Below are 26,978 nucleotides of genomic sequence, written 5' to 3' on the forward strand. Positions count from 1 at the left end.
AAAAATGGGGGTTACATTTGAAAAATCGATTTTTGAGTCGCTGCAGCCTTGAGGTTATGTTCAAGGTTGAATCTGAGGTCACCATTAGATTTCCCGTGAAAAAATACGTCGAATATAGGGTTATCGATTTTTTTTCCCGCTTATTTTGGCCGCTTTTCAGAGGTTTCCATAGTTTTGGGACACCCTGTATAATACGTATGTGCTAGCTATTCCTCTAGTTCTTATGTAAATTAACATTGAATGCATAGAGGCGCTGCGGTATCGTTCAGTCCTCATTTCTATCTTAGAAAAGTGATGGCCTGTTCGTAATCATCGAAATGAAAGCGCTGTGATCAGTCATTTGATCTGTGATCAGTAATTTGATTTAGGCAGATGGCGACAATGCATAGGGCGTCAGTTCTTAAATTTCTGATAACGTGAGTAAGTGATAGTATGTTTGGTGCATGAAACATGCTGAAAAGGGCCAGTAATTATTTTAATTAGTCCACAAACAATGTAAAATTAGTTGTGATTGCAAAATTCTATGCCGCAAGATTCTGATCTCAATTTTTGAGCAATTTCATTCCGCGAAGTCTCCTGCGCAGATACGCAAAATTTTGTAGAGAAGGTTTTACTATTGGGGACGTTTTTGTTAAAATTTTTTCTAAAATTTTATAAGTGTAAGTTTTTTTTCATTTTCTTTTCAGACCATCATTTATAAATTATTTCTTGATGAAAGTCATTTGTTCAAAAAAAATTTTGTCTCATTACACATTTTTTAAGCATGGTTGTCACGAGTCAACAACCACATTTGGATTCTAATTTACATTTCCAATAACATTTTTGACAAATCGTACCTTCCTCCGTTTTTCTAAACAGGCAATCGTTGACTTGCAGCAAAGATGTATTCTTGCTTTATCCTCTAATCAATTATCTGGTAATTATTTCCATTTTTATCAATAATCTTTTAGAAAATAATCTGATAGTCTAAAGTCAACGGGTATCTCTGTTCAACTATCGGGCTTATACTCTCGAACGTACAAAAACAGTAGTATTTTCACTCGCGACAATTCACTTTTAATTATAATAATGAGCAGTATAAGATAGTAAGAGAAGGATCGATTAAAAGTAAACATACAGAACTAACTTGAATTTTGCGACTTAATATTGTTGTATTCAATATTTATATTTGATAATTCAATTTCATATATGTTATAAATCAACCACAAAATGTACAGTCGGTCATGGCATGTATGCGTTGAGAGTCGCAGGCGGCTGGGCGATCGCAGCGCTCGTTGCGGCATCGCGGTGAATGTGTGTGGTGTGTGAGCGAGTGGCGACTTGAGACGCTGGAGATACAGATACGCACGCGACTCCGAAAATTGCGGAGCTCGCGTACGGCCGTGTACGGTGACCAACTTTTCGAGTACCTCCGAATTTCTCGATCGAGCTGTTTGCTCGCTGTATTTCTTTGGCTGATAAATTATACTATTTTGTTATTTTTATCAACGTGTGCAGTTATTTCCCGACCCCTCAGTCCATCCTTAACATATATTTTACCAATAAAGATAATGTGGTAATAGTTCAGATATAGAATTTTCATAACTTTAGAAAAAATTATTTGGCTATTAAGAAAAATGATATTACTGTATACAATGAAGCAGACCGCACGCTGCGTCATTATCAGCGGAGCAGCGATGGATGCAATGTTGACAATACACAATGAAGCCTTTTCACACTCAATTATAAGTGTCCAGTGACTTCACAACTACGTACACCATCCTATTCCTGTCCCGATGACACGATATGGTTGAAATAAAATCAAAACATGAAATTTGGTATAAAGAAATTATATTATTTTTACGTAAATTTATAGTAAAAGAAATTCATCAAGAACAGGCTAATTAGTATACAAAAATGCACAACTTCGTACGATACAGAAGATGACAAAAATAGTTTTGCCTTCATAGAGATAAGCATACTTTAATTACTATTAATAACTTGATAAATTTGACAAATTAATACTTCATATGTACTGTTACGTCACATATGGTGCAAAATATGTCTTACAATCGTCATTCAAAATTGTTTAAATTTAACATATATCTTAGCATTTAGATATTTTTAAATTCTTGGAGTTACGCAGATTTTTTTTACAAGTATAATAAATGGTGGTATAAAATATTTGTATAATTAGAGAAGTAGCGACTTTTCAGGAAATAATTTATGATTCTTAATTCAAATCACGATCTTCTAAATATTTGTATTCAAATGTAAAACCTTCTTTTTTTCTTTGACCCCATTTTTCGTAATCGAAATAGACGTAAGTTCCCTGAAAAATAATTCAATTTTTTAGAAAATTCATAATATGAAGTGTAAATATTTCAAAATTATTATAATTTATAAAAGAGAATGAGGCATATTTAAGCATTTTTAAGTATTTCATTTTGGGCATTGAAATAGTACATTATAGCACTGTGGGGCATAAGTCCACATTTATCGCACATTTTTTAGTGGCTTGAGTCGCACATTCTGGCACCGCGGCGTTCGCATCACACTCGCATACGCTCGTGCGCTAACCTCTCTTCGTGTTACCATAAAGTGCTACTTATGACATTTGTATCATAAAGTACTGCTTTGGTTTGCTTTAATAGTGTATCGTGATTAGTTACATGATCTTATTGCCTCATTTCTGTTTTTGATTTGGGATCAAAGTATTAATAATTATTAATATTACCTGTTCAAATTCCTCGTTAATGATTTTTGGTTCTTCGTGTCTTTGAAACCACATCATATACTTTGTATGAAATCTCCAACTTTGTTTTTTTAATGCTTTAGCAGCTAGATACTGTCCTTTCGATCCTTCCATATAATAGAATATAAAAAATAACGTTTCCGTTGAAAGACGTTGAAAAAATTCTACAGTATCCGAATGAGGTAATTGAACCTATAAAAAATGATGTAGAAAATATAAAATATACTTATATTTATTGGATTTATGAAAGAAACAATAACTTAAAAAATTTTAATAGATTTCTAAAAAAATTGTAAGAAGTATTTTTCGTTTTAAGCTTCAGTCGACAATCATTTATTGAAAATGAAATCGAGTAAATTCTATTTATTCATCAAACAACACAAGTTTGAATTTGAAGAGAAGGCAGTTCAACTTATTAAAATATCTCATTTATTATATTGCTTTTTGAAAATCAGGGTTAAGGTGGCTAGTCAGGAAAGTGGGTCGACAACAGATGTTTATGAAACTTTGCAGAAATGTCATTTAAAGTGCCCTTGATATGCTGTAGAAATTTTCAATCAGTTGGCAACACTGTAACGGCCGCTTGGCGCCACTCGCGCACATATTCAAAAGTAACTGTATATGTTTATAAAAACTTGTCAAAATGTAAGTTCTGTATAGGTTAGTTCAGCAAATGTGACGACGGTCGACCGTCGTTTTCGCCATCGCCGCGCCACCTTACGGCGCAGTCGCAAACTACGAAGTGTGCCAACTGCATAACACGAAAAAGTGAAAGTAGTCGCTTTGGTTACTATTGTTATGATTACTAACTTAGCCACCTTAAGGAAAAGCCCATACACATTATACATCGGTAAATGGAAAATTGGAACGCGTTTATCTTGGACGATAATTTATTGCACAGCGCACAGATAGTCTCCAGATCTAGTAGCCCGCTCCTGACCTGTTTACGCTTCACACCACTAGGTGGCGCCTGACCATGAGCGTAGCTCCCATAAGCGACTGAGCGCTGGAAAGCGTATATAGGCGTCTCCGACCGCATAGTCACTTGATGCAACAGCTTCTAAGAAGCAAAGTTGACACTCTTTAGACGAGTAGTGGTCGGTGAGAAATCACAAGTCACCACGAAGCTCAAAGAATAGACGGTCGTGAGGTAAACCTCCTAGGTCGCCGTGCTATTCTGAGAGAAGGACAGTAGAAAGCAATAGCTTTTAGGTCGCCGTCGCTCGTGATAGGAGTGATCAGCTTTGTTTAGTGCTGTTTTTTGGTAAACAATTTTCGGACTATATAAGTCTTAGACAGTTGTATAAACTTGGCGAATCCGACAAATAAACTTGCAAATAGAAGTTTATTGTCGCAAAAAGAGAGTCCGACGACTTACTTCTAAAGGTTGTAAAAGTTGTCGTCTCGGACATAAAGGTTTTTTTGTTATTAATTTTGAACTTAAACAAATTATTAGTTATTTTTTTGATTGAGTCGCCTTTGACTGCCATATTATATTATTAATATTAATTGAACATTAATAAAGATTTGTATATATATTTTAATCACTTTTCTTATGATTTATTCACCCTTCCCATAGCACAAGCAGATTTACGTAAAAATTTGATCAAGGTTTATGTTTTTGACTCACACTGCAAAAAACATGACCAAAGTTCACAATAGTACTTTACTATACAAGTGCCATAAGTAACAATTGTTGGTACGGCTTAGTTTAGGGCCAGAGCGCAGCTAGCGTCCTAATAGCTGGACTAAAAAATGTCCCAATGGCACGAGAAGGTGGACATGAGGCTTCAAAATGACGTACTATTTTTTTAATTTTTAACGTATTGATCATTGCACTAAATTTTACTGGATAAGTCTTAGGTTTGTTTCCAATGATTGTGTTTTTCATTTGCGTTGACTACGTAGAGTGTAAGAAATATATTTTATGATTGCCAATATGTATAATGAGTTTCTGGCGCTTATCAAGTCGCTATCTTTACGAAAACATACCTCATCTAGTTAAAATTAAAAATGGCCTCCTTATAAAGCAAGCTATGTGATAGATTCATGAGAGAATGAGATTTTGAACTAGACGTCGTAGAAAAATTTGGTTCAAATAATTTGAAACTACATTGAATTATGAACTAATGCCTGTATTCATGTTGGCCTTCTCTACCTTTTTTATATTGAATTTTAAAGAAAAAAACCAAAATATAAAATGTTTTTGTATCATAAAAAAGTCGTAATTTTTCAGTGATTAACAATTTCTTGGCAACACAGCCATATATGATGAAATTCTGTTTCAGCATTTAATTCAATGTAACGTTTACCCATTAATAACCAAAATGCTTGATTTTTTTTGTTGGTTTTCGCAGCGATTTTTGTTTTACTTTTAGACCTAAACATACCTATATCGATGTGAAATTTAATGCCCTTTCAGACTCTGAGCTTGAAATTTGGATTTTCTGAGCAATTAAAAAGTTATAGCTATTTATGGGTTAAGACGATCACTTCTATCTTCCTCTCAGAACATCATATACGGCTACATTGCCAACCGAAATTCAGCGAGTCAAAACTTTCTTGTAACTGCATTTGAGCAAGGTTCTGTTTTGGCGCCGTGCTCGAATAAGCTACCATTTTGCCTCTGCGCGCGATTAAATTCCTTTTTTTGCTGTAGAATTGAAAGCGATACCTTCCTGCACTGGGGCGACGAGATTTCAACTACTGCCTGATAATGTTTTGTAATGAGCCTCAAAGTGTAACGCCTTGTAGACAACAATAAGTGTCGAAAAACGTGCAAAAAACGTCGAAAAAAGGCCAAAAATGCGTAAAAATCGCCAAAAACAGTCGTTGATGCAAATGACATGTTGCCAGAAAGTAATACTTATGTCATCAAAACGCGTGTCATAAGAGTACTTTACGATACAAGGGCTATAACTAATACTTTCCTGCACGGCTATTAGGACCCTTGCTACGCTCGGGCTCTCAGCCACGCCAAAGTGTCCTCTATGGCCCGAGGATCGTACTACATGTAATAGCACTGTACTAAATCACATTTATCGCCTTGGCTTACGAGTAAAAACATACATTATCGAAGCGCCGTGAAAAAAAACACACCTCTTTGGATACCATGAAAAAAACACACTTCTTCGGAGCGCTGCGAAAAAAACACACCTCATCGGATAGCTGCGAAAAAAAACACACCTCATCGGAGCGCTGCGAAAAAAACACACCTCATTGAATGCCATGAAAAAAAACACAGCACATTGGATGCCGCGAAAAAAAAACCGCATTGAAACTTGTTTCGTTTTTTTTCTGCTGTGTTTTTTTTCGCGGCATCCAATTTGCTGTGTTTTTTTTCACGGTATCCAATGTGCTGTGTTTTTTTTCGGGGCATTTTATCAGTATGATTTTTTTCGTAGCGTTTTTCACTGTGTTTTTACTCGTAAGCAACGGCGTTATGTCTCTTTTTCCGATGCATAAATCGCACTTTCTGGTAGCGTAGAATGAGCTTGGTCCGCGAGCGTAGCGAGTGTGATAAGAGCGACTTATGCCACCGAAAAGCAGGTCATAGATGTGAACTTATGCCCCACGGGGCTATCGCAACCAATCGCCATCCCAATCACTTCACAGTGCTATTAAGATTTACTAAATGTTTCAAACGCGCTTCGCGCGCGTCAATTTTTTCATTCGCGTTTTGAGGTTACTTACGTACTAACTGTCTGTTGACAATTAGCAGCGCAGGCGCTCGTATCGAGTCGGCTCGCGACTGGCGTCGTCGTCAGTGTCAGCCAATCAGAGGTCGCTTTACGCGGTTTCACTTTTCGGTCGTTCTTTTTTTTAAAAGTAGATTTATAATTTAATAATTTATGAATCAAATATTACTTTTATTATTACTTGTAACTCTTAAATAAATTCAAACAAGTATCTCAACGTAGTTATACAACGTCAATGTTAAATACTTAATTATAAGAATTGCAATATAATAAACAATTAATATTGTTTCCACTGTGAACATAATATTTTTAGGAATCCAATCGTAGCAAATTTTTCAAAGAATTTTAAAATCGTTCTTAAACAATTTAATACTTCAAAACAAAAGTTACAGCAATGACAATATTTCAACTTTTCCAAACGATATATCGCTATGTAATTTCAACTAAACGAATCTATACCTTCTTTTCTGCCTGTAAATTTCTTAATTAGGTATTTAAAGATACAGAGTAGAGATTAATGCTTTCCTTCTTCTAATCAGTAAAAATTAGTAGAATCAGGAGTCTACTTCTTTATCGAGCTACCGAGTCGAATACATCTCTTTTCACTTGGTCCGAGACTATCACTTACTCTCGGCTACAAGCTGTATGAGTTATGGACTCAAACTTCCAATACAAAAATACCTTTAAATCTATCAGCTGGGAACCACGTAAATAAAATTAATAAAATATTTAATCAATGAACTATAGCAATCAATTAAGTTACCTATTCGTTCGTTACATAAAGTACAAGTCTTAATACAGTTTAATAGGTTAAACTTAGCCTGTAGATGTTGGGCAAAGCCTTGGCTGCATATAGAAAGACTCCCAAATCTTCAGTGTTCTTCGAAAACCTTATATAACGCTATTTTTTGAATAGTCATGTGAATGAATTTTTTTGTATTCTGAAGAAGTTTATGGGGTAAGAGAGCAAAAAAATTCTTAGAGACACTGATAATTATATAATTTCTATAAACTTTTATATAATTTTAAACTCTCCTATAGCCTTTTATATCCGTACCTCAGCTCGAATACAAACATTTTTAATCACGTTTTCTGAAATATCTACGGAATATTTCCTCAAAATTCTCTATGGGGACCTTAAGAACATCAAAATGAAGTTTCCCATACATACAGCCGTTATGAGGAATATTCAGTAGAAGTTCCAGGACACTTTTATATATACATGTATTAAAAGTACTTTTATATACATGTATTAAAAATTATATGTATGCATATAAAAGTATATTATATGTATGTATTTGAATTTTTGGCCAGGGTATGGATTTTCTTTAGCAGCCTATGATTTTACAGCCTAGTAAGCAGCCGAGAATAGCGAGGATGCTAAATGCATGTTCAGAATGAGCTATTTAAGTCACAAGTATCGTATACTTTTTTAGAGCACTGTATTAAATTATAATGTAAGTCTCCTTTGCCGAGATATCAGTTGCTCATAATAGAATCGCGGCGAAATAACGAGCAGCTTAAGTTACGGCAAGGAGTGCCTAAAACGAGAACTTGAACCATGCAGTTCTATAAAATTACGATAAATAAAAAAAAAATACAAAGACACGAAAAATGTAATTTTAAAAATTCATAAGAAATATGTCATCTATATTTTTTCCTTACCTGTTGATAATAAGGAGGAGTTGGACAGTTATTTCGAGGTAAGTATGGTCTCATACGCTCTGAATCTGACGGATGAGGCATATGATAAAAGGCTGCTTCCATCATTTGAAATTGGTGTTGATGCTCTTTTTGCAATGGAACTGGACCTAAGGGAGCAACCCCGAGCAATGGTGGAATATGCGCTTCTGCCGTAAGATTAATATTATTGTTCATGGAATTTTTAATTTTCGAAGTATCGTATATATTCCTATTAGATTCAGTTAAAGGAATTTCTATCCCAGCTCTAACGATTACTTGCTGCGCAATTGATTTTAGAGTTGACATGTTATCAGGTAATTTAGATAGATGGCTATTTGCAGTAGATGTCACGGGCGAAATAGAATGATTCAGTATTGGAGAAGATTGATTACTCATTTGAGGAGTAGCAGAACAGGGTACAGAAGAAATTAGTTCCATCTCTTCCGACATGTTTTGATTCTGCGGATTATTAATTATATGAGGTGTTGGTGCTGTACTGTTATTATGTTGTTGAGTTATATGAGATTGGGAAGAATGAGAAACAGTTTGAAGTTGTTGAATAGCCTGATGTTGAGTCATTTGTTGCTGTTGATGCTGAGTAATAACTATAGGTGTAATAACAGCATTGGCCATGATTGACGATTGCAATCCATTTTCGCTGCCATGTTCTGAAAAATAAAGGAGAATTTTTAATAAGCATGCAAAAAAGATAATATTTATGAAATTTTTGAAAAAGAGGTTACACGCTTTTACAGTTAGATTTAAGACAAATAATGCTTCGTTACTTAATTGACGTACGTATTTTGTTTGAAGATGAAAGACTGGTTTGACAATTACCATGAGCTGCTGTGATTGTTGCGAAATTTCCTGTATTCGTAGTAACGTGACTCATGGAACTTATTTGAGAATGGCTTACTGTCACAGCTTGTTTATTTGGTGTACTACTTGACAAAGAAGTTTTTATGTTAGAGGTGCTGCAAGTCATAGTTGTACTTGCTTGAGTATTAGGCATTGGTCTCACAGCCATTGGCTTTAGTGGCTGAAAATAAAATCATTTTTTTAATCTAAATGATAAAAAAACAATCATTATACATATTCGATTACTTTAAGAAGTTTCATAATGTTTGCAAAAATGTTCATTTTTGAATTTGACACCGTACAAGAAAAAGATAGGTAAATTTACTCAACAGTTTACTACGATGGAATGAAGTTAAATTAAGAATCTATTTTATTACATGACAAACTATTCAAATTCAACTGCATCAACAATATTCGATTGTATTTTATTTAATCAAGAAAGTATTGATGGAAAAGCCTGTTCCGTCATGGGAAATACGCAAAATGAAATCATAAGCAAATAATAGAATTTCAGAAATTGAGTAAACTAATGAAATCTATGAGTCTGCTGTGGGGTAACCATAGAAGATTTCTTTTTTACAGATAAGCGATAAACTTGGGCATCTGTAATTTTTCGGAGGTACAGTAATTTACACGAAAATTTAACTACACCACAAAACGGGAAAATCCCAAATTTTGACCGAGGTAATATGTAATTATTGAGGTTCTTCAGGTGTTACGTAGTTTTAAAGTGACAGGATGTACTTTTTTTAAAGAAATTATATTTCAAAACAAAAAAATTCCAATCAATTTAAAATTGTTACCAGATGAAATTTAACCGTTAAAGGAGCTGTAAAAAATATCGGATAAAAATATAGAAAATTGTTGATTTTCTATCAGTTTTCCTCGGTCACCTTCTAATCCTACGGGTAGTCAGGATATTTTCTAACAGTATCATCGGAAACCAAAAATTCGACATGTTGAAACTTATTAAAACAACTGAAAGTGGTCATTACAAAACGAGTGCGATAAAATTATATCGGACATTTTGATCGGAAAGACTCAGACTAAGCAAAAAACCTTGTAACAGTACAAACGGTTGAGTAGGTGTCAAGTGATTAACATCTTCAATATGAATACAATGATTTCTATGCGTAAAAAGAAGGAAAAAATCAAATATTATGTACTAGCCGAAGATATGTTGGATGTGATACTCAACGATTTCTACTGGTCAAGGTGGTCGAGATCGATTGATAAAAGAAACATTTGCAAAATACGCCAATTAACACGGTAATTCATTGTACAATTTTAATCTATGTGCGAAGTATGCCATCAAAAAAAAGTCAATAGAAAGAGAGAATGAGTCTCAAGGCAGATATTTCACTCTAAAATAAATAGCAGATGTCAGGTAGATTCAATTAACTTTTAGTCTGAACCCGTAGATAATTTCAAATGAGTAAAGGTGAACCAAGAATCTTTGACAAAATTCATCTTAATGAATGCTTTGAAACCTAAACGCGCGGACGAGGTACCTAATAAAATTATAAATATGAAAACTTTTTATGAGCATAATACTTGATAAAATTTTAACTAATTTGGCGCAATCTGATGTAAAACTTTTACAGTATGCGCAAGTATGTTTTATGGTTTATATGATATATGATTATAATTTTTTATTGATATATAATTATAATATATATTAATTATGTAAGTTTATTTGATGAATCATTCTTCAGATCAGATTATATCTTACCTTCGATTTCTTATCATTATCTGTAGAGCTATCACTTGAATGATTATGCATGGTTGAACTTAAAGAGGGAGATGGAATAGGAGAAGTGCATGAATTGGTAGACGTTGGTGTCCCACCAGTATCATTACTATTATTACTATCAGTAGTAGCTGAAGAAGGAATTGTTACTCCCGATAATTCAATTTCATCAAGACCAATTATATCATCATATATATATTCATTTTCTTCAAAATCGGGTTCCTGCGATGATTCGATGTAATATTCAACGTCGTCTTTAATTTTTTTGATCTAGAAATTTGTATGATGTCAATAAAATAATAAAATATATGATTTAGAGATGAATTCCAAGAAATTTACCGTATCAACTTCAACGGACATATTATCAAGCATACGTAATAATGTTTCTAATTTACGTATGTGATACCTATGTTTATCAAGTTTGGCTTTCAGATCATCCATTCTGTCTTGTTTATCTTTGTCCAATTTTTTCTTCTTTCCAGCTAATAAAGATTCTATTTCGGACTCGAATGTATCTAACTGAAATAAAAAATCGTCATAAATAAAATTTTTTGTAAACACGATTTGAGATTATAATCTAGTGTTTCGAGCTTTAATTGAAGAATGGCTTTATAAATTTAAATAATATAAAAATTTTTCATTCACAGTAATAGTATATTACTGCTCTGGGCTTTCTTTTTTCACGGTTTAGGCCTATATGCTATATTTCATGCCCAGTGTCCCGAAAATTGCTTTTCACGCTTTGCGCAAAGGCAGTGAAGAAGTCACTTTCGATCCACTGGTATGAAAATTATGTACACTAAAAGGTAATAGAATCTACAACAACCTCCAAACGTAAACTTAGCAAAGTCAAACTTTCTTTGTGTATAACATAGGCGACAATAATAACAATAATATATTGACTAGTGTAGGCAGAGGCGCTGAATTCGCTGTGTTTACATTTAGAGTTTGTTGCAGATTCAATCGGCCTGTAGTGTACATACTACACCTGAACGACCAAAAAATACTCCTAACCAAGCTCAAAATCCTAATTTTTTTTAAAGGAGATTTTTAAATCATGGGAAACGAGCTAAATCAATAATTTTGCCGTACTTTTTCACATCATTTTACCACAATTTTATTTCCAAGCGGTCTTGGGCTATAAAATGTGTGCAACTTGGATGTATAAGCTTTTTCAGCAAAACTGCTTACAGCACGAGCCCCCTCGTTTTGCAAAAAAGCGTATTCACACCCGTTGCATAGTAGTACTTTACGATACAAGTGCCATAAGTAACACTTTTTGGCACAGCGTAGTTTAGGGCCCGAGCGCAGCGAGGGTCTTAATAACTGGGCCGAAAAGTGTCCCCTATGTCACGAGTATCGTACAACATTTTATAGCACTGTGCTAAGTTCACATTTATGCCCCCTTTTCCGAGTCATGAGTCGCACTTTCTGGTACCCAGCTATTAAGACCCTCGCTGCGCTCGGGCCCTAAACTACGCCGTGTTAAAAAGTGTTACTTATGCCACTAGTATCGTAAAGTACTATTTTTATAACAATTCATATTATAACGTAAATTTAGTTGTTACACAATTTTGATGTAAGTTCTTCCTTGAAATCACCTTGACATAAAAAACAAAAGACATAATCTAAAGTAAAATTTTCCGCTCTTTTCAAATCTGAAATAAAAAAAGGGGGTCACCGTGTTGAAAATCGACTTTCGATCGCTGTAGCTTAGGGGTTACGTTCAAGATCAAATTTAAGGTTTACATTGGATTCCTTGTTAAAAAATACGTCGGATATGAGGTTTTTAATTTTTTTCAAGCTTACTCCATGAGATTTCCAGGGGTATCTTTATTTATTGCCGGCAGCCCTGCATATTAAATTTGTTAATATTGGCTTTTCTCATTTCGATAAATATGGTGGACAAGCACGAAATGAGTTTGTTGACGGCTCAATCTGAAGGTGTTGACCTCTTCTTGAAAGAAATTAATTTTACAAGTTATATTTACCCCTCGCTCCTTGAAATGCTAATGAAGCTGGGTATTACAGCTATTTTAAATTTAAAAACTCGATTTTTCTATTAACAAAAAAATATCGATTTGGCTCGATACCAAAAATTAACCCACAAGATTTTTTCGAAAATTCAAAAGACTATCTCTCACAAAATTTTGGTGACGTTTCGAGTTTTGAGTAAAAAATTTGGACATTTCAAAAATGTGTAAAATCGGGATTTTCATGATAATAGCTGAGCTAGATTAGCTTTATACGTAGCTAAAATGATTCAATTTTTATTTTGTGGGCTGCAATTTAAAGGTCTGGAATAAACCTTCAACGTGAACTATAATAAAAATATTTCCAAGCATATTTAAAGTTTACGTACCCATTCGCAAAGGGACAGATTTTACGAATTTTACCTTCCACGCGACTGGTTCTCAGAAGCGCACCAAAAAAAAGTTGAAATTTCAGCTAAAAATATGAGACCAACAGGATTTGCAACGGTTCACGGGGCTCTTATCGACGAGCATGTATACTCGTATTTGCGCCCCAATAAACAATTGCAAGCTACTGAACGACCAATCACAGCGCTTATAAACTGCTAACGCTGAAAACCTCACCACTCTTATAGGATAAGATAAAAATAATTTCTAATTTTAAAATTTCATTCTCCTTTTTTTTATACATATTTCTCTCCCAAGGTAATAAAAGTAGACTAGAGTGGAATTTTTCAAGAAAGTCACAGTTCTTATGAGCTTTTTAGACTACAGATGGATTGAACAGGTACATAGATCTTCTTCACTCACGAATCAAATTAATTCGTGGGTTTGTTTTTTTTTTACAACCTTGTCTCCTATTAGTCTTTAATTGAAATACTTCATAAATATAACCTCTTAATAAACATTGAGTGATCATTTGAGTTGGCTACACTGCCTTTATCTAGAAAAAAACTCGATCAGCTGCTTATTTACCATTTGCATTTCTAGTTCTTGAAAAAAGCTGAACGGAAAGTTAATTGATTGAATGAAATGAGATATAAGAAATTCTGTATGCTAATTTTCACCTTCATTAAACAAGTAAAGCTGAGTAAGCTCTTATAGTTTTGAATAAATTAAATTTTAAAAAGCAAGGAATTAAAATGAATAACAGAATCCGTATTTCTATGGCGTTATTTAAATTACGAAAAAAAATACCTGTAAATTCAAGGCATCAATTGAATTGGATAACCAGTTGCTAACTTCTTCTCTTTCCTTTTGTGCAGGGTCTAATTTTTGTGCTGCTCCTAAGCCTTCTTTAGAATAGGCTTTTGTTTTTGTTTCTCTCTCTACAACTTTGAACCGTTCCATTTGCTGAAAAAAAATATAAGTTCATTAAATCAGATGAAAAATTGAAAATAAATCAAGAAACTTCGAAAATTATAAAAATTAGGATTCAAGATTATGAAAATTATGAAAAAATTACTTTCGCTTTTATTTCTAAAACTTTAGAGCGGTCGTCGGCTCAGTGGTTAGCTAGCCCCAGAAACAATAGGCTTCTCGAGGAGCCTTGGGTTCGAATCTCGGTGAGGACATTCGGTTTTTTTCCGAGTGTCATGCGGCGGTATATGAGCTCCGGCTGTCTCGAGGTGAGTATACTTATAGTGCAAACCCGTAGTATATTACCGCACCAATTCCAGCCTCTATCTTATCCTGAGCGCTTACACCGAGCGAGCGTCTCCGGTATCATACCATGTCAGCAAAACGGTGCCTAGCTCGCCGTGGCCAGCCTCTCCACGGATATGTCGCCCTGTACACTTACGACAATCCTCGTCGGTTAAACCGACTCTCTCTTGCCACAGCATCGGGTTGGGACAATTAGCTTCTCCGAGCAGTCCTTTTTAACGAAAGTCATACTCCAATTCACTCTTCTTTGACATTTTTGTAATATGAATCATAGTTAAAAGTCAATCTATATTTTCAACATAAAATTGACATCGTTGAGCCCTAAAAATGTGCCTTGGCATCTAAAAATAGCTTATTTTTGCTATTTTAACCTTTCGACACTGTGCGCAAGATTCAGGTAAGAGTTTTTGGGCTAGGGATCCCTGATAAATATCAAGATTTTCCGAAAAGTATCCTTTTGAGCTGAGTTATCTGGAATTTTGATTACGACCTTTATATCAGTTTTATAATTCAATAATTGCTGAAAACATCAATAATTTTTTCATTTTTTGTTTTTTTTTTCACATTTGTTGGTGTACAAACTTTTTCATAACTCTAATTAAAATTCTAGAAAACTCAGACCATAATGGATACTTTTCTGAAGATATTGATTCCTATCCGGGATCCCTACCTCAAAAATTCTGATCTGAACCTTGCGCACATTGCCAAAAGTCTAAAATAGCAAAAATAAGGTATTTTAAGATGCAAAGGCCTATTCTGCAACTTTTTCCACATTTTTTGGACTCAAATATGTCAATTTCGTGTTGAAAATGTATAAAAATGCCAAAAAGAAGTAAATTGGTGTATGACTCTCCTTAAAGTTCAGCTGATCGCCGGCAAGGCCGTCGCTCCCTGCCTATGGCAGCGGATTCTTTTGTCTTGTCCAAACCATCGACTGTCTTGCATTTGCCCAGGCCCGCAGACCTGTGGGACAATGAAAAACCTGGAGGTAAACCAGTGAATTCGCACTGAAGGTATACCCAGAGAAAAACTCGTCTCGAGACAGCCGGGAATCACAGGATACTCATCCTGTCAAATGGCATTCGTAAAAAATTTATGCATATTATAAAAAACCGAACGCTCTAACCGGGATTCGAACCCACGGCCCTTCGAATGGCTGTTGTCTCGATGCCTAGCTCGCTTACCATAGAGGCAACGAGCACTCTTGAACTTGAAGAAATCTTAATAAAAATTAATAATACAGTTCAATAACTGCTACTAAGTTACGATCCCATGCATCCATAACATCATGCAAAAAAATTTATGTACGGATAAAAATATATAATTTTTTACTTGAAAACATTTGAGATGAGAGAAAAAGTTTATAGAACAAAAAAGTTTTATGATTAAAAAAAAATGAAAATTTTTTCAGAATTTTTGAGGGCGATTTTTCAATTTTTGGAAAATGCATAAAATCAAATATCTCAAAATCATTCCCGAAAATTCTGAAAAAATTTGAGGATGTTCTTAAACAATTTTAAGACTTTTTTATTCCATTAAATTTTCTTCCAAACTTAATGTTTTGTGAGATGAAAAATAGTAAAACTTAATTGTCAATTTTTACATTCTGGCCATCATTTTGTTTAAAAAAAAAAAATTGTTTGACAAAATTAGTCATGGTTTCTCAAAGTAGAGACATCAATGGCAAGTTCTATGTATACTTTACCCTCATATAATAATGATTCGTAGTCTAAAACTTGAAAGGAAAAAAGTGTTCATCTCAAAAAGACATTTTTTTGCGTAAATTTGCTATTTTCGTTGTAAATTGTTAATTTTCGAAATTCTAAATGCCACCATTGAAAAGAGCGCCCTCAAGACTATAAAGTAGAGAGATTTTCATAATTTTTCTCGTGTCGATTAAGGCATGGTGAGAGTCTACAGTTGAATGTCAAAATCGTGCACTCCCGGCGTTAAGGTACTAAGGCCCAATAAGGAAAAATCGCATTTTATTCTAAGCGCTTATAGGTTAAAAGAAGCTGTCCAGAAAAATTTGTTTAATATGAATTCCACTCAAGTCAAGCTCTCGAAGCCGGAAAATTTTTCATTTCCCTTAAAATTCGACAAGTCGTCGCAAGATTAATCGTATGTGTCTCGGGTTTTCTCTACAAATCTCATTATGTTCATAACTAATCTTATGCATGCACAATCAGAAAAAAACTGAACAACGAAAGAATCATTGCCAAAAATATACTTACCGTTTCAATAAGCTTTCTATACTCTAATAACGTACTCTTATCTTTGATTTCACCCGAGGCAATCCAACTTTTGATTTGATCTCGTAACCTTTGAAGTTTTTTAATTTCTTTTTTGAGATCTGCTTCATACTTTTCTTTTTGATTACTATTAGTAGCATTGTGAACTTTTTGCCAAATATCTTCAAATGTTTCAACACCCTCCGATACTTTTTTGAGACATCTATCGATTTCACCTTAAATAAAAAATAACATTGAGAAATTTTTTCTTAAGAAGATATTTTACTGTTTTACAGTATTTTTCAATGGCCAATATGTACTCCGCGACAAAAACTTTTCTAAGAAAATTAGAAAAAAATCGTCCCGATACGATCCAAATTGACTGAGATCGAAGCATTTGATAATGGATACAATTTCAATAAAAAAGTTTGTTGTTCCCAGGTAAAAATAGTATATTAGATCTGACTCCAGATCTGAGGTCAGATCTGATATAAGTTCTGGTTAACGCACATCAGATCTTATGCCAGATCTTATATCAGAATTTGCATACGATAATCGATATCAGAAATTTACATCAGATCTGATATCAGATCTAATGTCAGATCTGAAGTGACTATGACACCTTTAATTTAGTTTATTAATAATTAAAATTTAATAAAAAATCGTATACAATAAAAGTTACCGAAAGAATTCAAATTCACTTTATCAAAAACCCAAATATTGGAGGAATTATTCTTAAAGGTACTGTTAATATGATTATTAAAATGCAACTTAATTGATTATTAAATTTTATTCATTAATGGATTTATTGTTTAAACAATTAGGGGCGATACAGTCGTTTGAGATCTGACATTAGATCTGATGTCAGATCTGAGGTAAGTTCTGATGTCGATTATCGTATACAAATTCTGATATAAGATCTGGCATAAGATCTGATGTGCGTTCCCCAGAACTTATATCAGATCTGTGGTCAGATCTAACATACCATTTTCACCTGGGTTATCATTTTGTCGCAGGGTGTAGTATCATATATCAAGCAAATGAACGGTAGCATGAAAAACCTATTTTCGGGACACTGAAGGAATATAGTATATGTAAGGGACAGTGTTATACCATTTCATCACAGCGTGCGAGAAGTGCTACCTCTTACGCGGCACGGCCTGAGAAAATTTTAAAATCGTCTTCTGCACTCGATAATGAGAAATATAATATTTCACTCGTGCAAGAGAGACACAATTTCCTGCCTGAGTTACGTTTCCACAACGCTGCTGAGTGAGTTAAGGTTAACATAAAACTTTCACTTACTCCACGTTCTGTTTGCTTTGGATCATAGCTCTCAGTTTTTGATAATAACTTTTGAAGTTCTTATTGCGCCACAGCTCGAGAATAAACTCTTTAACTGAGAATAATATAAGATTAAATGAGGGCTTCATTTTCGAACTGTGGCGCCCTTAAAATGACCTTGAAAAAAAACAAAACATGTAATCAAACGTGAAATTTTCCACTCTTTTCAAATCTGAAATAAAAAATGGGGATCACTAGGTGAAAAATCGATTTTCGTTCGCTGTAGCTTAGAGGTTATGTTCAAGGCCCAATTCAAGATTACCATTGGATTCCTCGTCAAAAAATGGATTTGATATGAGACTTTCGATTTTTTTAATGCTTACTTTGCGATAATTCCAGGAGTTACCAAATAGTTTTGCCGCACACTTTTCAATATATTTTTCCTATATGAAGGCTAAAATATCGGATTTCAGGATCCTCGTTCTCGGGTATTGGCCTCGAGTCTCGATTGCAGCGCCAAGCGCGCGGGGTCGGTATCATGAACTGGGGGAGGTCTAGAAATGTGTACAATTGCATGTATTTACATACAAAGTCACGAAGGCACCCACCATACACAACTGATAAATAAACAATCATTGATAATACAACATTACATTGATAAAACAAGCATTTCTGTGAGTTACTCTATAGGCAAATAGCTTATTATCTGTAGGGAAATGATAAAAAGGCACTTGTGTTACGCCATTCTTACTTTTGCAATAACGCATACAACACCTTTTACTTTTTATTTTCTTCACTTTAGTTTTCAATCCTTTTTTACTTATAAAAAAGCAGCTACTCGTGGTTTCTAATGTATCTTTTTACATTAACTCTCACAAGCATTGACTGCTCACAGTTCATTTGCCTGACACCATGGGCGCTACATGTCATAGACTCGAGGCCAATAGAGTCAAGAACCAAGATCCTAGCCTACAGGGCTTCAAACTGCATATATTCAACTACTTTCACATAAAATTTCGTGAAGATTCATTCACCCGCAGACCGGAGTTACAGCGTGTGAAAATCTTCAAAAAATGGTACTTTTCGTTATTAGGATATCATTAAATGGCTGTATCTCCATCGTTCTTAAACCAATCATAACCTTGAGTACGGCTATTTAAAGGTAATAAAAATACCTGTAAAATGAGGTATCATAGAGATCGTTGGCTCAATCTAATCGTATTCTACATTCATTGAAAAAAACGCTGAAAAGCGAAAATTTTGCTAGTTTTCTTCCCCCTTAAATGCCACCCAATAACCGGGAATGTGGTTATCGAGCTCTGCATAATTTTTTTATGAAAAGGACATGTCTCGACCTAAAAAATGCGACCCTCCGGGTTAAAAAATATGCTTCGGTGCCTGATTTACGACTATTTGAAGAATACGCAAAATTAGGTGAAACGACTAATTTTAGACCTTTCAGAGGCCCAATTTTGGTTCCTAGGGCCCATAGAGTGCTAAATATTTAGTTGAAGGCTATTTTCATATACCCAAATGACATACTAAATTTTGGGGCAGATCCGTGAACCCTCCCTACAAAACTCACCAAAAAGTAAAAATACTGTTCATAAACTATTCTTTTATACATCAACTTATTACGAAAGAAATGACTTTTGTATCCTTCTGTTACATACAAAATTTGAATAACGAGCTTATGTTTGTGCTTCTCGTACTAGCTCTCGCGTATCTAAGTCACTAGAAATGTAGTGATATAACCAATAATTTGCTCATATCTGAGCTTTAACTCAACTTGAGTGGTGAGAGTGTTTTCCATTTCTTGAAGTGAAACTTCTTTAGACGCGTTAGGTATAAGGGATAACGCTGTGAAAAACGAGCATAAATACGGGCGAGTGAGTAAGCGGCGCGATAATCGTACGAATATATAGATTGTATATAGACAGGGCCAAATTACACGAAACTATATCCATGGAGAGCATCCTCCTGAAGATTTTGTTCCGTACTAGGAGTCTCTACCTCAAAAAATTTGATCTGAATCTTGCGCACAGTGCCAAAATGCTAAAATAGCAAAAATAAGCTATTGTTAGATACAAAGGCCTATTCTGCAACTTTTTCCACATTTTTTGAACTCACAGATGTTCATTTCGTGTTGAAAATGTAGATTGACATTCTACTGTGATTTATATCACAAAAATGCCAAAGAGGAGTGAATTGGTGTATGACTCTCTTAAATTTGGAAATTCAGTTTGATCGGCCGACGCCGGCGTTTTTCCGGACGCGTCTTGTTTTTTTTCATAAGAAGATTACGTATAAATGGTGATTGCAGCGCCACTCTTAGCTCTGCCCTAACGCGTGAAATATGATTCTGGCCAATCGTTAATTGAGGTAGTGTGAGTCGAGGCCGCGTCGGCGAACTCACTGATAAATATTGTAACCAACCGTAACGTATTTATGAAAAATTCAATTATGAAAAAGAATATTTAAACATAAATCTAAAATATGAAGGCTCCTCTATACAGAGGGACAAATACCGACATGCCGATATTATTTTGTACCCATTTTTGTTATTTTCTAGACAACCATTAAACTTGAAATTTCGTGGTAGGAAATATGAAACTTATAAAAATGTGCCTATGTCGTAAGATTTCAATATAATTTTCATTGAAATCATTTTAACTAATTGTTTGAGAATACGTTGCTTTGTAGGTTATAAAAGGGGAATCACAGAAAATCAAGTTTGTTTGAAAGTACCGGTCATTTAATTGAAAGCTGGTGACATAGGCACATTTTCATAAGTTTCATAATCACTCCCACGAAATTTCAAGTTGGTTGCCCAGAGAATAAAAAAAATGTGTATAAAATAATTACGTATTTGTTATCGACTGAGTGTGTGTAGAGAGCCCTCAAGCCTAGCTTTCTATGGACAGCCATGAGAAGTGAAATTTCTCTAAAATTATTTATCTAAAAACATCAAGATATAAAAGTAAAAAAATCTTGAAAAATTTATAAGTAAAACATTATAAAGAAAGTCTTAAAAAATTTTTGAAAAAAAAAAAAAATTGAAGTTCAAGCAAGTTAAAATATAATTGAAAAACAAACATTCAAAATTGAAAAAAGTTGAATAAAATTTGAAAAAGAAAATTCAACCAAGGAAAAGACACTGAAGTTTTACTTCTGGTGATTAGATAATCTAGAATACATTGTGTAAGAATTAGAACCATAAGTGAAACTTCTGTTCTTTTCCTTGGTTGAATTTTCTTTCTCGAATTTTATTTAACTGTTCTAGATTTTGGATGTTTTATTAAATTGTTATCTCTTTCTACATGCAAAATTTGATTGATATGTCTTCAGTCATTTTTGAGATATCTTTGAAATTAGACTCGCTCCCTTAAGGGTCCATGTTAAATTAATTTATCAAATGTTTTTTAATATCTAACCAATTGTCTCAAAAATGTAACTAGGGATTATTTTTATAATTTAGATGACGTTCTCCAAGTTTCATTGAAATCTGTTCAGTAAAAGTTGCATGCAGGTACCTCCTAAGCAATAGAAAACGTTCAAATTTAAAGAAATATCATTAAACATTTTTGGTCAACTACAGTAATATCTTTTCAGGGTCTATTGATAGTATAGAAAAATTCAATTAAACAAAGATGTTTTAAAATTGTTCAAAGAACATTCTTAAATTTTTTTGGACATAACTGAATCTTTGAGGATGCTTTTCGATCAATTTAAAAACATTCTTTTCTATCGACAACTTGAAAACTTTTCCTCTCCACGCAATAGCTTTTAAAAAAAAATTGTTCAATTACCTAAGAAAAATGTCGAGCTTTTATTTACAAGATCTTTTTTAGATTAATCTTATAAGAGTTAGAAAACTAGAATTTTGTCAGAAAACTGAGCTTTTCAAATTTTTTCATTAAATTACTTGTACTATGAATTAGACATTCATGTACCTCTTCTAATCATACCAGTTTTAAATTTAGGAATAATAATTTAAATGCTAAGGGGTGGTATTTCCAAAAATCATTTTGCATGCAACAGTGACCTTAATCAGTCACATTAAAAAAATCAACAGTCCATGTTGTTTAAAAACATTACTGGATTTTCAGCGGCATTTGACTGGAAATGTATCTCAATTTGATTCAAAATCCAACTCCATCAAAATCATATAGGGTAAGCCAGCTAGTACCAGACCACTCAAGAAATTATCATCTAGTAGCCTATCAAAAAATCCAGTTTTTTAGTACCTGACCATATTTCAACACGGTATATTTTAATTATTTTCCTTATATTAACTTTTTTGACACAATAAATGCATTAATTTGATAATAAAGGACTAAATACACTGCAATTTAATAATGTACAATTAAATCTAAAGGTCCTATGACTCGAATAAAAATGGTTGGATACTAACAGGTTTACTCTATCTCAAAAGACATTGATTTTTAATAAAACTCCATGAGTGCTGATTTAGCTGAACAAATTATCATCATTCTCTTAATTTTCCTTATGTTCATTTTAAAACTGAGCTGGATCTGGAATCAAATTGAGCTGCATTTCAGGAGATGTCAAGCTAGATTTTCCTCCAGGAAATCCAGAAATTTTTTTTGAACAAGCCAAAAAGTACCCTATTAATGATGTTATTAAAACCTTAGTCATAAAAAAAAATTTCAAGATGGATAATTTTTTATTGATATTTTAATTTGCATAATTTAATTTTGATTAATAATTAATTTAAAAATATTACACATAAAATTTTTCATTTCACATAATGTGGTATGCATAATTTGGCAATGAGTACTCTTTTGAATAGTACAAATGACAATAATTAATTCATTGTGGTCTTTACAGTTTAATAAGCAAAGCCACATTGTTTGTTTAAAAGTATATCACTACATTGTTGAAACAGAATACATTTAATTATAATTCATAATATGTTAACATCATTTTGGCATTTTAACAGAAAATAAATAGGTTTAAAGTATTGTAGAATATTGCAGGGGTTACATATTTAAAATAAGTTTTAAATAATTTTTATATAAAATGTTCTAGGCTTCTTGTGTAATGTGGTTATTTATTTCAATGTTGGAAATGAATGAAGTTAGTAAGTATAATTTGGCTATGATTGAGTAAACAATACATGTAGAATTGAAAATTCATGCAAATATCTTTTTGATTGAAAAATGAATTGAATTAAATTACTGTTTCAGTAACAGAAATTTTTATTTTCTACTACTGGCAGTTTCAATGAAAAAATTCAACTGATAATAAATGAGCTACTTATCGTTAATTTAATTAGTTATTAAATAATGCATTGGACCGAATTTCATCTTTTAAAAGTTGAATAATTTGTTAATAGCGTTGAATTTATGTATTACTTGAGAATCATTTTCTTTATATCACATTTGGCAGTAACTAAAAAAAAATTTCCTCGTTATGGATAACAATTCAAGTTGACGATTTTGAGATAACTACTTGACATTGAAAAATTTATTATGATCCCTTGAAAAAATTTCCTGTAGGATCCTGCAAAATTTCTACAGGAGTCCTATAGGATTCATGTAGGAATTATGAGAATCCTACATGAAATTCCTAGCTGAAATTTTTTCAAAGGATGTTGATCCGAACCAAACAAATCTAGTTTACAAAAGTATTAAATATTATAATGCATTCCTTTTTTGTAGTGATCAAACTATTTTGCACAATAAAGTATGAAAAATACCTGATAAATCAAACTTTTAATGATTCAATATAAATTGTAGATCATATCAATAAAATTGTCTTCAATTTCTACTAGGCATTACTTATTGAAAATAAAAACAATAAATGCAAACTTTAATTTGAATGAAACAAGTTATTTTAATAATTTTTATTTACTTTATTTAATTCTAAAATCTAAATAAAATTTAAGTAGTATAATATGATACTACATAATTTACCAAGTATACATATACATAAGGTATAAAAGTATACATAATTTTTTGTATAAATGAGTTATCAATATTGATTCATTAAGTAATATGAAATAAAACTTTTCATAACTATATAGTCCTCTAAAATAATACTTCAAAAAGAGTCTTCCACACTGACCAATTTATAAATTATGAAAATTCAACATCAATTCATGCTCACTACAAATTAAATAGACGCAAGTATATATGATTTCAATGGAAATGATTATCATAATTAATACCTTGCAATTTCCTCGTTGCAGCCATGATATTTGTAAACTGATTAACTCAACATTGTCAAAATATGAATACAATTATTTTTAATATGTACTGTTTTAAACACAGACAGTTTACTTCTGCTGTATTAAGGTCTTGATAAGAAAAAAGGCATTATTATTCGAAGAATTGTTATGGTCCAGACACAACACTTGAGTTAAAATACATTGCATCAATATGATTCTAACACAACGATCGACGAAGCTATATCAATTATTAACAGGGTTTAATAATTAATATTTAAGTAAGATTCGATTTTGAAACGAGTTCGTTGTTAATTATAAACAACTAAAAAAGAGAAGTATCTATGAAGAAAATCTAAGAAAAAGAAGTATCTATGAAGAAAAAAGAAAGTATTTCTACAAAATTAAATTAAATATTTTTTCAAATTCAATATAAAAAAGAATTTTAAAAAATTCAGTAAATTAAACCTTATATAATTATTCAAAAAACTCACAAACCCATGTATTTTATATTCATTTTGACGAGAAAGTTTTTGGTGACCTTTAATTTGACCTTGAACATTACCTAAAAGTTAAAACAAACAAAATATCTTGGAAAATCGTTTTTCACGCGATAACCCCCATTCTTAATTACAAATCAGAAAAAAATGGAAAATTTTACGTTCAAAAATGCCCCTATGCTTTTTTCAAAGTCACCTTTGAAAAAATTTCCCGTAGGATTCCAGTAGAAATTTCATGGATCCTACATGAAATTTTTATAAGGGCTAAATTTTGGAACTAAAAAAAATACTATAGAAAGGGGAAAAAACTCTACTAAAAAATACTATATAATGTTTCTCTATTGTAAGCTCCTTTTAATGTAGACAACAATAGAGGCAAAAAACGTGCAAAAAAGGTAAAAAATAAGTCCAAAATCCCTAAAATCACCAAAAATAGCCATTTTTAGACCTTATTCTTGCACGATTCAGTTACAGATACGATAAATGTTATCATGTTTTTGCACAATTTACTGCGTTTTTATACGAACCTATCGTATCCTTGTACTTGAGGGTTTTCGACACATATTGTTGTCAACATTGCGTTACACTTAAAGACCCATTACAAAACTTTATCAGGCAGTAGTTGACATCTTTAGAAAGCTTTTTACATAGTTTTGGAAAAAAAGTCTGTTTCGAACTCGATTAGATTTCTTGTTTTTTTTTTTTTTTTCAAGTTGTTTACGCTCTATAATCCCACAGATTGTTCCAATCACTTTGGAATGATTATTGTCAGAAAATTTGGACAATTTCCAACAAAACAGTTCTTGGTCACTTTTACTTTTGAATCATATCCTACTCTAATATAGGAATTATTTGAATATTTTCGATTTTCCATGAATTTCGAAGAAATTCTAAAATACTCTTATAAAAATATCCTATAGCTAGGATCCAACGAAATTCCTACAGGAGTCCTATAAGATCCTATAGAAAATTTTTATTAGGGCATGACCAACTTTGGGCCTCTAAAAAAGTGTCATAGAAGCCCCGGGATCCAGACAACTCACCCTTTGACAATTCATCCTGCGACAGCTCATCCGCGACAACTCAACCGCGACAATTCAACCTGGGCGACTATTCAACCGCGACAATACATCCTGGGCGACTATTCATCCTCAATAAAATTATACTTTTATTTTATATCATTTTTCTCCCGTTTCCTTTGATTTCGGTATTTGTGAGTGACTATACGTGATATTGTGTGATCTCAGCTCACTCCCGAGCAGATTATATACCAGAGTGTGTATGTGTGTGTGAGTATCAACATTATATTATGTGTGATTTCAGCTTACTTCGAGCAGCTTATTTACATATGCCGCTTAGTCTTGTCCTGTGTGTCTGTGTATTAACGTCGTTACATATGGTGTTGAAATTTGTTTTAAGCCATAATATCACGTATAGTCACTCACATATACCGAAATCAAAGGAAACGGGAGAAAAATGATATAAAATAAAAGTATAATTTTATTGAGGATGAATAGTCGCCCAAGATGTATTGTCGCGGTTGAATAGTCGCCCAGGTTGAATTGTCGCGGTTGATTTGTCGTCCGGATGAATTGTCTTCGGGTTGAAATGTCCCGGATGAATTGTCTTCGGGTTGAAATGTCCCGGATGAATTGTCGGGTTGATTTGTCAAAAGGTTGAATAGTCGGTAACCCGAAGCCCCAATTTTTTAAAAAATTTTTGGGGACAAATCCGACATCGAAAATAACAAGTTTTTCATGTTTGCAAAAAAAATTTTTTTGGCCACTCAACTTCACAGAAAATCGGCCATATACATGAATTTGAATTGTAAAAAACTTAAAAATTGGATTCATAGTAAAAATTCATAGCTAGAAATGATCTAAAAATCTGAAAAATCCACATATCCATGTATCTAAAATGTTTTTTAACGGGGAAACTTTTGGTGCCCTTGAACATAACCTCAATTCTACAGAGACACAAATACCGACAAAATCTCTGCGACATCATCTCCCGGGAAAAAACACACTATCACGCATCCCAAACACACTTATACACATACCAAAAACATCTAATAAGTAGAAAAATATAAAATAAAATTTGGCGGAGATTTTGTACCCGGAGATTATGTCGCGGAGATTTAGTCGCCCAGAGATTTTGTCCCGGAGATTGTGTCGCGAAGATTGTGTCGCCGGAGATTTTGTCAGCGGAGATTTCGTCGCACTCCCCACAAATACACGTTGATAGGCACTTTATGGTAGATTTGAAAGAAGTGGAAAGTTTTACTTTTGAATATGCTATTTGATTTTTTTTCAAGGTCATTTCAAGCGTTGAAATTAAAAGTAATAAACCCTTACATGTGTTTTGTATGAGCAATTCTCTAAATGAAACGCATTTTTGGAGGTAGAATCGCGT

At 33.1% G+C, this 26,978-nt stretch overlaps 1 protein-coding gene across 2 annotated transcripts; it reads right to left on the minus strand.

The window, feature by feature from the left end:
* Positions 1-1,813: 1,813 nt before the first annotated feature.
* LOC106656584 (CCR4-NOT transcription complex subunit 3) lies at positions 1,814-24,206 on the minus strand. 2 transcript variants are annotated; one of them, XM_014377641.2, is made up of 9 exons: positions 24,070-24,206; positions 16,596-16,828; positions 13,894-14,049; positions 11,063-11,242; positions 10,706-10,993; positions 8,914-9,154; positions 8,098-8,783; positions 2,717-2,926; positions 1,814-2,311 (listed from the first exon to the last, which is right to left on the minus strand). In XM_014377641.2, the coding sequence occupies exons 1-9, from the start codon at positions 24,092-24,094 to the stop codon at positions 2,213-2,215; spliced, it is 2,118 nt and encodes a 705-aa protein (XP_014233127.1). In that variant the 5' UTR covers positions 24,095-24,206; the 3' UTR covers positions 1,814-2,212. The 2 variants fall into 2 exon arrangements, with proteins under 2 accessions (XP_014233127.1, XP_014233128.1); XM_014377642.2 differs by having other exon boundaries at positions 2,213-2,311; positions 8,953-9,154; positions 24,070-24,205.
* Between the last annotated feature and the right edge of the window lie 2,772 nt (positions 24,207-26,978).

The sequence above is a fragment of the Trichogramma pretiosum genome, unplaced genomic scaffold (assembly GCF_000599845.2).
Source record: "Trichogramma pretiosum strain Unisexual culture from Peru unplaced genomic scaffold, Tpre_2.0 scaffold108, whole genome shotgun sequence".
In the NCBI taxonomy this organism is placed as follows: Eukaryota; Metazoa; Arthropoda; class Insecta; order Hymenoptera; family Trichogrammatidae; genus Trichogramma; species Trichogramma pretiosum.

Excerpts from the sequence above, each read along its gene's own strand:
- LOC106656584 (XM_014377641.2), bottom strand. The coding sequence starts at position 24,094 with ATGGCTGCAACGAGGAAATTGCAAG. Across the intron at positions 16,829-24,069 it reads TGCAACGAGGAAATTGCAAG|GTGAAATCGATAGATGTCTC; the intron begins GTATTAATTATG and ends TTTTTATTTAAG. Across the intron at positions 10,994-11,062 it reads TGTCCGTTGAAGTTGATACG|ATCAAAAAAATTAAAGACGA; the intron begins GTAAATTTCTTG and ends ACAAATTTCTAG.